Consider the following 13,645-nt stretch of genomic DNA (forward strand, 5'->3'; position numbering starts at 1 on the left):
ATAATGCACACTATTGACTGGAAAGTATTTCGTGAATAATAGCGATATCAGTTGGATACTTTTTTGCCAAGCTTTTATTTGGTACATAATGAGTGCCTTCGAATTTCGAAAAGTATCGCCCTATTTCAACATTATCGATACATTTGGGTGTACGTCGAAAAGTATCGCCCTATTTCAACATTATCGATATAAGATCTAAAACAGAAGAAATACACATTGTAAAAATGAAAGATTATACTCATAGACTACATATTATTCATAAAAATGCTACAAATCTTCATACCTTGTTGCCAATAACATATTCTATTATTTTCGGAGAGAATTATGTAATACGGCTGATCGACAATATTCTCATTTTTATAATCTGCGCATGTATGTAAATGTGATGCGTGCCTTTCCCTCGTTTCACCTATCCAAGTGTGTTTACAATGCCAACCAATTATCACACCATGGTGATGTTTTTTAAAAAGTGGATACAAACTTGGCTTTATATGTGTTACAATCATTCCTACAGCAAATTTAATATTTTCTTTTCTATTTAATTGTTCTTTTTCTACAACATTAGATCTAATCTGTGAAAATATAATAGCAATATTCAAATAACATCTTGTCAAACGGTTTTTAAAATAATATACTGATTTAAAAATTTGAAATAATTATAATTAATATAATTTAGTCATACATTAATATATGAATATTAAAGTACATTATATATTATAATAACATACCTCTATTATCTGTGTAATTTTTTTATAGTAAGCATCACATATTCTAAATCATCACATTCTAAATCATTAAATAGGATTTCGGATAACATATCCCACTTCCATCTATAATTTATATTATGATTATCTCTTATTTCATCTTAATCCCTCAATCAACTCCTCTATTATCTAAAAAATATATATATAATAAATAAAATTTTGATTGGAGAAAAAAATAAAAATAACGATTATTACTTTCATTCATTAATTATAAAATTTATTGACTCATTGACTTAATTATTCAGACTTAGAAAATTCAATGTTATTTTTATTAACTATCATTAAAATTGATATAAAAAATTACATCGCTCTGCCATTGATGGTGATCAATGTCCCTGAAGTCATTGACGTCATTAATGTCATCGATGGTCATATCCGTTGGATTTTCATTTGTGTTGAGAAATCTTCCTCTGATAATATTTGACGGATAAACTAAATTAGATTCCTCACGCTCGAATGGATTTTTCATATAAAAATATTCTGCACTATGCCAATTTTTTGTATTACTGAAAATAATAAAAACAAACATTCATGTATATATACCGTACGTTTATATATATATATATATATATATATATATATATATATATATATATATATATATATATATATATAATATACAGGGTGTCCCATTTTAACTTGGACAGTAAAATATCTCAAAAACTAAGCCCAGCAAACAAAAATGTTTCAGACAAAAGTTGTATGGTTTCGAGGGGGCCATAAGATGGTACCATTGGTTTGACCTTGAAGAGTTATTTGAAGGTCACATAAAGGTCAGCTTCAATTTCTTAAATGGAACCTACTATTTATCATTGCATATTCTTATAGCTTATCTCGAGAGCTTTCCAAAACACTATAATTAAATACCTTTTCGTTAAGTACTTTTTGAGTTATGAGACTTGAAATAATTTCTTAATTTTACATAAACTGTAAAATATCTTGTGAAATATTCATTTTTCGATTATCTTACCTTAATACTTTTACGTACAAAATAATGAGAGGAATCAATTGGTGTAAAGAAAACACAATTGTTTCGAAGAAAAAATATGTAATTTGTAATTAACAATTCCATATTTTTTCTTAAAAACAACTATGTATGTCCGTGCACAGTATAGCGACCAGCTGATCGCCGAAGGCGCCCCGCATGAGCGCCTGCGTCTGACGGTTAGTTGCGCCGCCCTTGCCTGCTTCTTGTATCCGACCCGTAATAAGTGAAATATTTCTCTTAATAATTCAAAAACTATACTTTGCACGAAATTTTGCCAAAGGAAAAATCGTCTTAGAATTCGGTCAAGATTATGTTTTTGCAAAAACATAAAGTTATTTAGAATCACCTTGTATATGTGTATATAGATATATAACTGAATATACTCAATATAAAGGATGAAAAGACTTCAAAGTCTGATTCAAAGTATATAAATACACACAATATATGAACATACTACGGTGCTACTCTCTCTCCTCTTCCGCCCCCTGACATGTATAAGCACGTAGGTAGTATATGTGTAGTAAAATCAACGAGTGAAAATGTATCATAGAGAGAGCCTTTAATATGAATAACGATTTGTTTAGGATTTTTGGGGAAGATACATGTACTTTCCATGACAAAACGGATGGTACCACAATAGCGTATATATATAAAGATGATAGATTTTTAGAAATGTTTCTTAAGGAGCTCCGAGATTGAAATCATATTATTTGTTCTTGTTGATTCTCCACATGAGAACAGTAAAATCGTAAACGTAATCTTCCCTTAGGAAGCCATGTAGAGTGAAGTGCTGGATTTACGTGAATCCCCTTGCATCTCACTTTTTGGAGTGCTTGATTAGAGTGAGTCCCCTTACCTCTCACTTTTTGGGGGTGCTGGATTTATTGCTCTTCTTCTTCTTCTTCTCCTTCTTCTGATTCATCGGTCTCCGACCAAGTGGCTGTGTCTAACAAATAATCCGGGTACGCGTCACTATGATATCGTGATGCATTTACTTGGGACCACGTGGGTTTCTGCGGGAACCATACAATCAAGCGGGTTCCATTATTAGGAAGTGGGGGGAGGTAGCAGTACCGTAGTGTGTCCATATATGTATTTATGTACTTTGAATCAGACTTTGAAGTTTTTTTATCCTTCATATTGAGTATATTCAATTATATATCTATATACACATATGTATGCCGGTAGAGCTCCAAATATTTCCGTTTTGGTTGGAATCGACTAAATATTACTTCCAAGGGTCTAAGGAAGTGATTTCACCCATTTTGGAGGGGGCCGAAAACAGGCCTTATTGACCCTCCTCCTTTAATAAGGACAAAATGTCTGTTAGAGAAAAATTTCAAATAGTAAATAGACAAACGCACGTTTCGATTTTCTACAGATCCTTTTCAATAAAATATTACAAAGGTAAACGCTGTAGCCTAACAAAAAAGGTTAGATGGACTTTAAGAACGGTTAAAAACGGTTTTCCTTATTAAATTTGCTTATTAATATACGAAATTCTGTCTTAGAATTATTTTTTTTATTTGTCATTCCGTACTGTCACCCGACGCCACAGTCCTAAGCCTTTTTCTTGTACCAATTTAAGTTATTATCATACCCTTATAGTTAACCCTTATTTGTTTTTGTTTTTATTATAATTAATGCTCATGATTTCTCGAATATTTGCAATTGATTGATTAAGAATGTTGTGCAGAAGTCTTATTTCAACACAAAGTGCATTTCAAAGAATTATGAAAGATCTGACAATAAAATTTTTTCAAAATAATAATAATTATAAAATATATAATTGCATAGCATATTTTTTAATAAATCAAACAATTTTTTATTTATATCGTATGTTGTTTCGTTATATAGTGCCATTTCATCGTTCCATATATATTAATACATAATTACGAAAAATTAATAGTATTTATCAATAAAATATAGGTTTTTATAAAATCTTAATAATTCTTATAAAATAAATTATACTAATATTATTATAATGTTTGCTATTTTTTAAAAAAGATAATGTATATAAGCGACTGGCACATTTACATTTTTATACCAATGTAAATTTGCATTAACGTAAAAAACGTAAAATACTATATGATTCTTTGAATGCGTATACAGGTATACGTACAATTACATATAATTTTTTCTTATATAAAACTATTATAATTTTATTATTTGTATTTATAATCGATTAAGATAAATTCCTCAGATATTATATAATTCAAATAATATCAGAAATCCTACGCCATCACAATATCATAATAATCGGCTGATCTTTTTAAATTAATGTCTAATTAATTATTATAAAAAATCACAAAATAGTAAAGAATTTTTCTCTGATTTAATACGTTCTGTCAGCAGAGATGAGTGAAATAAATATTACCGAACATACTGTATAAATCCAAAAAGTTTGAAGAAGCCAAAATTATACTCACTTCGGTTTCCATATGATTTGAATATTCTTATATTTGTAGTCTATCAGTCTTTTCATTATTACCATCAGAGTGCAGTATATGCCGAGTCTTCTGGCTACGATGTAATATGTAGCAGTTAATACATATCTTTGAAATAAATCTGAAATCTATATAATAAATTATGTTAAAAAAATTAAATATTTAAAAAATATAAAAATTATAATAGTTCTTGCGCATAGCATGACAAATTATTATTGTATTTTTAAATAATCTAAATAAAACTTATATTTAAATACTTGATTTCAGAATCTGATATTATCAATAATTGATATAATTTTCGGATGTCTAAAATAGAAAATATATATTCTTTAAGTACACACATAATTTGTTTGGTTTCTGTTGGATTCCAGAAATTGTCATCAATATTGTTATCTCTCCAAAAAGAAAACTGTTCCAACGGGCTCGAGAATATTGAATGTTTAGGATATATATTTTTAAGGCGGCCCAGTACTTCTTGCGCAATATCATCTAACCATTTATTTATAATCGAATAACTTATATGTGGTAGAAAATATTGAGCAACTATAGTAATTTTTCGTTCTAAAAGCTGCTTTTTATTCGGTTTATTTAGAATTTGTATTTGCTTGTATAGATAACGATATTGTTTTAGACAAATGAAAATTAGCTCTAAATTATATTTAGTTGTCAAATTGAAACCGAGTGGACTGAAAAAAATTTATATATTAATTATACATTAATTTATAACAGGCCTGGCCTCGTGGACGCCCACGGACCACGAGCGGAGGAGAACGTGCCACCTCTCCGCGCCGTTGTCTCTTCCCGTCTTTCCTCTCTAGCCCCTCGAACCCTGTATCGAGTGGCCAGAGAGGTGAGGAGGGAAGAGGCAGCCGCGCGGAGAGGTGGCACGTTCTCCTCTCTGCGTGGCCAGGCCTGATTTATAAGGTTAATAACAATTTAGTTTATTGAATTTTACCATGATAATGATTGTGCGGAAATAATTTTATTTAGGTCATCTAAAACAAAATAATAAGACATAGAATCTTCAACTATAGAATGTAGAAGACATTCCAATTCTTTTTTGTTAGTTTCCAATAAATTATTGTCGGTCATCAACAATACATAATACTGTAGTTTTTTGATATACTGTATTCCTGTTTCTATTTGTTTTTTAAAATTTAAATGATAAAAAACTTTCTTCGGCTTCTTTGTATTATATTTTTTCACAGCAGTAGAACATCTAAAATTCAGACAGAAATTTTTAAGATATACAGGGTGAGCCATTTTAATTAACGCACGCAATTATTTCGGAAACAAAGCATTTTAGAGAAAAATGTTTCAGACAAAAGTTTTATGGTTTCGAGGGGGCCATAAGATGGTATAATTGGTTTGACCTTGAAGAGTTATTTGAAGGTCACATGAAGGTCACCTTCAATTTCTTAAATGGAACCTACTATTTGTCATTGCATATTCTTGTAGCTTATCTCGAGAGCTTTCCAAAACACTATAATTAAGTACCTTTTCGTTAAGTACTTTTTGAGTTATGAGACTTAAAATAATTTCTTAATTTTACATAAACCGTAAAAAATATCTTGTAAAATATTCATTTTTCGATTATCTTATCTTAATACTTTTATGTACAAAATAATGAGAGGAATCAATTGGTGTAAAGAAAACACATAGTTGTTTTTAAGAAAAAATATGGAATTGTTAATTGCTGTTTAGGCCGATAATGGAGAAGGAGGTAATGGAGAAAGAACTATTCTCGATTGAACTCTTTGGTAAAAACTTGAACACTGTATTTGAGATCTTCGGTATAATCTTATGGACAACGTGAATTTTGTGGTTGATCAATCGCAGCCATATTAGAAAGTAGTTCCTTGCGATCGGCTCTTGAGTATCGTAATCGCGTACGGATGGCGCTGCATGCGTGATAATCGACTTATCATAAAGATTAATATAAGGAACTGAACATCCTGCCCCCCTTGACAGGTATAAACCTTTCAATACAAATAATCAAAGAGATAAGCGTATATTCGCCGATAGGTACATATAAATAAAAACTTATGAAGAACATTACCTAACGAATTGGTTAAACTTAAACTTATCTTAAACTTAAACTGAATTATTGTCTTCAATTGGTAGAATGCATATTTTAGTTATTGCTCGCTTACATATTCCGCGGCTAGTTTTGAGTGTAACTACTCTAGTGATTCCATCTCCTCCTGGATGTACTTCTATAACTCGTCCTAATGGCCATGTCATTGGAGGGGTGTTTTCGTTTTTTAAAATTACCATAGTTCCTGGTTTTATATTTACGGGATTCGCTTGCTTCCACTTAACTCGCTGTTGTAACTGCGCGATATATTCTTTGGACCATCTATTCCAAAAATGCTGTTTCATTTGAGTAATTAATTGGTAACGCGTCAAGCGATTCATCGATACATCAACGAGATTTTGTTCCGGAATTGCAGTCATGGCTTCTCCTATTAGAAAGTGACCAGGGGTCAAAGGCTGCAGATCTTTCGGATCATTAGATAATGGTGTAATAGGTCTTGAGTTTAAACAAGCTTCGATTAATGTTAATATTGTGTATAGCTCTTCAAAACTCAATGCTGTTGCTCCGATAATTTTTCGCATGTGAGTTTTTGCCGATTTCACGGCTGCTTCCCACAATCCTCCCATATGGGGTGAATATGGAGGGATGAATTTCCAATTAATGAATTGTTCTGCTAAATATTCATTAATTTGATTTTGAGTCGATACTTTTACTAAGTAATTTTTGAGTTCTGAAAGTTGATTGTTAGCACCTACAAAAGTAGTACCATTATCCGAATATATGGTTATGCATTTACCTCTTCGGGCAAAAAAACGTTTCATTGCGTTAAGAAATGACGCTGTAGTTAAGTCAGATACTAGTTCGAAGTGCACCGCTTTTGTCACCAAACAAATAAAAATAGATAAATAAGCTTTGCTCGTTTTGTTTCGCGATATCTTTATTGTGAATGGACCTGCGTAATCCACTCCTGCATATAAAAAAGCGCGTGATTGTTGAGTAACTCTTACTGCCGGCAAATTACCCATCAATTGCTTTGCAGTTATCGGTTTTGCGCGAAAGCATACTATACAGGATCTTAATACTCGACGTATTGCTTCTTTGCCCGAGATCGGCCAATAAGTGTTATGTATTATCGTTAAAACAGCTTGTGCTCCGGCATGTAAATTCCTATAATGTGTGTCTCTAATTATCAGGGTAGTGAGGTGATGCTTATTAGGTAAAATGATGGGATGTTTTTGTGAATATTCTATTGACGCATTGCACAACCTTCCGCCCACACGAATAATACCATCGTCATCCAAAAATGGGTGCAATGTCAGTAGTCTGCTCTTTGAATGCAATTTTGTTTTATTACGAAGATTATGCCATTCCTGTGGAAAACTATGAATTTGGCATCCTTTGACGAGTGCTTTCATGGCTTGTTGTTTTTCTTCTACTGTTATCGACTTCGTTTTTTGTGATGACCTTTTTATTCCATTGTTTTTAAAACGTAGACAGTAAGCAATCACTCGCTGTGCTCGCGATAGTGATGAAAATTTTTCGATAATCTCTAAATAGGCGTCCCTTTCTCCGTTATGAACAAACAGGCTTGTTGTACGCCTTTCTATCACGTCTCCTTGAATGTTTTCGTCACTGAATGGCACAAAATCTGAATTTTGATGTAGAACTTGTGGGCCTTCCCACCACATTTTCTTATCTTTTAACTTGTCAGGATTTACTCCTCTAGATAGGAGATCAGCAGGGTTGTCTTCCGACTTGACGTGATACCATAGTGCTTCTTTTGTCTCCCGCTGTATTTCAGCCACCCTGTTTGCTACAAATGTTTTCCATTGTGCAGGTTCTCTTGCTATCCAGGATAATACTATAGTTGAATCGCTCCAGTAATAAACTTTATGTATTTGTACTGTTAACCTCTGCAGCACGTTTCTACCTAATTTAGCTAATAGCACTGCTCCGCATAGCTCCAATCTTGGTAATGATATCTTTTTGATGGGCGCCACCCTTGATTTGGCACATAATAATCTCACAGTATATTCTGATCTTGAGTTAGTGCTACGAAGATATATACAGGCGCCATATGCTGATTCCGAAGCGTCGCAGAATCCGTGCAATTCTATTTCTACTGGGTTATCACAGATTATCCTTCTTGGAATTAGCAGCTCTTCTACGCTTGAAATCTGAGATTTCCATTGTATCCACATATTCTTTATATCATTTGTAACTTCTTCATCCCAGTTACATTTTGATTGCCAAAGTCGCTGTATAAGAATTTTAATTTGCACTACTATGGGGCCTACTAGTCCGAGTGGATCATATACCTGTGTTACCCTGGCTAATATGTTGCGTTTCGTAATCTTGGTTTCATTATTATTTATTTTAATACGATACTGAAAATTATCGGCTGTAGGGTTCCACCATAGCCCGAGTATCTTAATTGATTCACTCATTGTGACTTCCTTTTCTCTGTTGCCCATTTGATCACCGATTTCCGGTACGTTTGATATCCATTTTCTTAATTCAAATTTGCTGGAATCCAGTATGCATGTAATTTCTTGTTTCAGTTGTATAAGTGCTTTCACTGTATCCGCTCCTGTTAATAGATCATCTACGTAAAAATCTCTTCTTATTACGTCGCTGGCATCTTTAAACTTATATTCCATCTGTTGAGCTGCTTCTTGTAAGCATCTAATCGCTAAAAATGATGAGCTAGCCATTCCATAAGTAATGGTGTTAAGCTCAAATATTTGTATAGGTTTTTTTCTATCCCATCTCCACAAAATACGTTGTAATTTGCGATCTTCTTGCTTCAGCATAACTTGCCTGTACATTTTGACTATATCAGCGGTCATTGCATATTTATATTGCCGGAATCGAATAATGATATCCATTAAATTTTCTTGGATCGTTGGTCCTACCATGAGTATATCATTTAAGGATTTTCCGGACGATGTCTTGCATGATGCATCAAAAACAACTCTTACCTTTGTAGTTGTACTCTCTTCTTTTACTACTGCGTGATGAGGAATGTAATATGCTAGTTTGGCATGTCTTTCATCGGATTGCATTTCGGTCATGTGACCTAATTTTAAATACTCCACTATGAACTCATGATAGTGTTCCTTTAATTCTGGTTGCCTTTCTAATTTCCTCTCTAATGCCTTTAATCGTTTTTCTGCTATGTCGAAGGATTCTCCCAATTTTTCTATATTTTCCTTTAGCGGTAGTTGTACTACAAAGCGACCGTCTTTGTTCCTACTGTGAGTAGAAACAAAATATTCTTCACATTGTATCTCTTCATTTGAATAATGTACTGGCATTTCCACTTCTTCAATCTCCCAGAATTTTTCTAATTGTTGCTGCAGCGCGTTGTCAGTTGACATTCCACAGTACGATTTCTCGTGTTGCTTCATATTATTAGCATGTACTGAGCCTGAAATTATCCAACCCAGGAGTGTTTCTTGAAAAACAGGGGAATTCTTCATTCGTTGTATTTGCCTGGTGCACAAGAGTTCCCAAAAAATGGAGGCACCCAATAGTACATCTATCTTCCCTGGAATGCCATAACTTGGGTCTGCTAAAGTTATATTGGATGGTATATCCAATTGATTTTGGTTGATTTCGATCATGGGCAGGCACTCTGATATTTGATTGATTACTAAAAAAGACGTTTCACACTGAAATGAATTTATTCGCGATTGAATCATTGCACGAACTCTTTGCACAGTGTTGATCGGAATGTTGCTAATGCCTATAATCTTAGTATTAATAGTTTCTTGTTTTAAATTTAACTGTTCGCTTAATTCTTTTGTCATAAAATTGGATTGCGATCCATTGTCGAGAAGTGCGCGACATTCATGTGTTTTTCCGTAACAATCGCGAATGTGAATAATAGCTGTAGCGAGAAGAACTTGGCTAGTCTCCCTAATACTGCAATGATTAAGAACAGTGGATGATTCGTTTGTTTCCGGATCAACAGCAAGTTGTGCTACTTGCTTGGTACTATTAATCGGTTGCACTTCGAGCTTGTTTAACGTCTCGTGGTTAGAATTGCTCTTATGTAGAAGAGTATTATGGTAGCCGTTACAAGTTTTACAATTAGACACTCTACAGTTCCGCCCATGAAATGCCTTAAAACATTTTATGCATAAACGTTTCTTTTTTATTTCTAAAATTCTTTCGTTTACCGACATTTTAAGAAATACCTGACATTCTCGCAGACTATGACTCTCGGAACATATTGGACACGATGAATCGCTTGTTACATATGCTTGCGTCACACTTTTGTGATGGCCTGGAGGCAATTTAACATCTTTTCGATAGGTATTTGCAGTCATACCTTGCGAATTCTGATTTGCTCGATTTACCGCTTCTAAAAAGGCACTACGATTAATAAGATAATCAATAAATTCGGTCAACGTAGGAAACGCTTCTATTGCAGATCGTTTTGACTCCCATTCTCTACGAGATCCTTTATCTATTTTTGGTAAGATAATATGTATAATCATTGTGCTCCAACTCTCTACCGGTTGACCGAGTTTTGTTAGCGACTGTGTATATTGTGTAATATTATCAACTAATTGCCTGAGATCTGCATATGATTCTCTAGTGATAGCTGGAATATCAAGTAACATTTGAATAAGATACTGTACGATCAATCGTTTATTTTCAAATCTTTGCTTTAATAAATTCCACGCTACCGCGTAATTATCATTTGTAATTTCTAACGAATTGATTACCTTTGCAGCTTCACCTGTCAAAGCAGATCTCAAGTAGTGTAGTTTTTGTACATTAGGTAACGCGTGGTTTGAAGCGATAAGAGATTCAAACAAATCCCGAAAAGGTATCCATCGTTCATAATTTCCATCAAATTTAGGCAAATCGATATTGGGCAATTTGACGATTGGGCGAATCGCAAATTGTTCACCTTGTATTACTGGTTGTGCGTCGACGCGAGCGGTCGGAAAAACGGCTGGTTGATCAGTCATGGATAGTCTTCGCGCATCGGTAATTATCTTGTGATAAGAATCCTCAAAATTTGTTCGTTCTATTTCTTGTTCATCGGATTCATCTATATCTTCAATCTTGTTTTGAATTGTATCGAATTCTATCCATAACTGTTCTGCCTTTTCTATTCGACTGGCTAATTCTACTCGTTTTTCAGGTTCATCCTCAAGTTTCGCTACAAAAGTTTTAAAATTAGTGAGTCTCGCTCTAACTCTACCACGCTGTCTAATTAATTGAGCCTTTTGTTCCATTTTGCTCATCGGACGTAATTAACACAGATTAATATCAATGTCTAATGACTGAACTTGTTATCGTATTTAGCTGATTGCTATGCTAACTTAACGTAATATTTATTTAATATAAGGTTTACCTTAACCTTATTACAATATAGTCTTTGTAACTCTGACCACGTAATTTTGTACTTCCTGTCATTGGGTTGGTCGTACTGTTTCTTTCACCCTAAGAAAAGGACGTCTATGGTTCGCCTGAGCGAAAGAGAGAGCGCCGTGTGCCGTGTGTGGTCCGGAGGAGAAGGATGGCTGTATCTCGCTTGAGTGCGAGAAAGAAAGCGCCGTGCGTAGTCCGTAGGAGAAGGACGGCCGTATCTCGCTTGAGCGCGAGAAAGAGAGCGCCGTGTAATCCGTAGGAGAAGGACGGCCGTATCTCGCTTGAGCGCGAGAAAGAGAGCGCCGTGTAATCCGTAGGAGAAGGACGGCTGTATCTCGCTTGAGTGCGAGAAAGAAAGCGCCGTGCGTAGTCCGTAGGAGAAGGACGGCCGTATCTCGCTTGAACGCGAGAAAGAGAGCGCCGTGCGTAATTACGTACTGCTGACTTGGTAATATTCTCTCTTGGCTGCGCCGATTACAATGTCCTTGTATGATTACCGATCTTCGTGCTCTCGTATGAACTTCCTCCTTTGTTCTTTGTACGTCTTTCCTTCCTGCAATGAATCCGGCTCGAAGGACCAATGTTTAGGCCGATAATGGAGAAGGAGGTAATGGAGAAAGAACTATTCTCGATTGAACTCTTTGGTAAAAACTTGAACACTGTATTTGAGATCTTCGGTATAATCTTATGGACAACGTGAATTTTGTGGTTGATCAATCGCAGCCATATTAGAAAGTAGTTCCTTGCGATCGGCTCTTGAGTATCGTAATCGCGTACGGATGGCGCTGCATGCGTGATAATCGACTTATCATAAAGATTAAAATAAGGAACTGAACAATTGCAAATTATATATTTTTGTGCTGGATGTTCGTTTCGTCTCTGTCGGTCTTCTCGTTGTCCGAGTGAGTAGCCCTTGACTGTTGTCAATCAATTTTTATTGCAAATATATGACTCTGTTATGTTTACTTTGTCAGTGCATCGCTCCTCGCGCTTTTTACCGTTGAGAGTGCTGCTTGCATCGGTCTTTTTCGGGTGGATCGACTTGGATGGGATAGCGTTCACTCCTATAGACTATTGTATGTATGTGATTATGCTTTTTTTTCTCTTTTGTATTGACACCGCATCCTTTTTACTGTCTTAATTGGCATTTTTTGATTGTATTAGAATCACTGAAGATGGCTCGAAATGAGGCCGAAACGTATGAAATAAAGAAGAAAGATCGTTTCAATTGACTGTCTGGAGGAAAAATTTTTTTTTTCACGCCCTACAACCGCGTTGGCTCCTTATTGCCTCTTATTATTCATTTTAATTTGTTAATTTTGGGGAGCGTTTAACTTTGTGTAATTTTATGATATATATTTTTTCTTCATATAAAATATTTATCATATAAAATATTAATATTAAATATTTATTTAAGATAATAGTAAAAGTAATAAATATTTTAAAAACACTTAATCTAATTAATTTTTAAATAGATATACGATGTATGGATATCACACACATTCATGATAATAATAATATTAATATGTTAAATGTTTATTATGTTTACCGCATTCTTCAATCGAAAACATGATCGCGTTCGATAGCGCCAGTAGTACTTTAACCTACCGCAACCTACCATGACAAAGAACTGTTTGCAGTCGCCGAATAATTATCGTCGCATTGTCGCGTCGTCGCGTCGTGTAGTAACGTGTCCGCGCGTGTTTCTTTCATCGAGTGATTTTTAATCGCCAACAGTTATTATTCGACAGTGATTAATAGTGATTAGTGAGAGTCATTAGTAAATTTCTCGTCTCATCGAGTGAGTAAATAAATGTGATTACGTTAAAGTTTATAAAAGAATACAGTTCATGAAAGAAGAAAAACTTTCAGTTAATAATTTAGTGTGGATTTCTTGTCTTTTGCAACGTGATATCTACGTTAAATTTGAGAACGTACGATCTATCGGAAAATTCATTTCTCCTTCAAGCAATTACAGCAATACATCAAAAGTCATCGAACAAGGTAATAATAACTA

General features: G+C 34.2%; 1 protein-coding gene and 1 long non-coding RNA gene across 2 annotated transcripts; both read right to left on the reverse strand.

The window, feature by feature from the left end:
* Window positions 1-339: 339 nt before the first annotated feature.
* LOC145969157 (uncharacterized) lies at window positions 340-4,972 on the reverse strand. The gene is made up of 5 exons (XR_014437967.1): window positions 4,541-4,972; window positions 4,182-4,327; window positions 1,069-1,270; window positions 729-893; window positions 340-572 (listed from the first exon to the last, which is right to left on the reverse strand). It is a non-coding gene; the product is annotated as an uncharacterized LOC145969157 (long non-coding RNA).
* Window positions 4,973-5,170: 198 nt separating this feature from the next.
* LOC145968571 (uncharacterized) lies at window positions 5,171-12,436 on the reverse strand. The gene is made up of 2 exons (XM_083094142.1): window positions 6,353-12,436; window positions 5,171-5,418 (listed from the first exon to the last, which is right to left on the reverse strand). The coding sequence occupies exons 1-2, from the start codon at window positions 11,499-11,501 to the stop codon at window positions 5,402-5,404; spliced, it is 5,166 nt and encodes a 1,721-aa protein (XP_082950268.1). The 5' UTR covers window positions 11,502-12,436; the 3' UTR covers window positions 5,171-5,401.
* Window positions 12,437-13,645: the final 1,209 nt, after the last annotated feature.

The sequence above is a fragment of the Camponotus vicinus genome, unplaced genomic scaffold (assembly GCF_025532165.1).
Source record: "Camponotus vicinus isolate PSW18456_S1 unplaced genomic scaffold, iyCamVici1.0 SCAF_3, whole genome shotgun sequence".
Lineage (NCBI taxonomy): Eukaryota > Metazoa > Arthropoda > Insecta > Hymenoptera > Formicidae > Camponotus > Camponotus vicinus.

Bases quoted from the DNA above. Each gene is read 5' to 3' on its own strand.
- LOC145968571 (XM_083094142.1), bottom strand. From the start codon at position 11,501: ATGAGCAAAATGGAACAAAAGGCTCAATTAATTAGACAGCGTGGTAGA.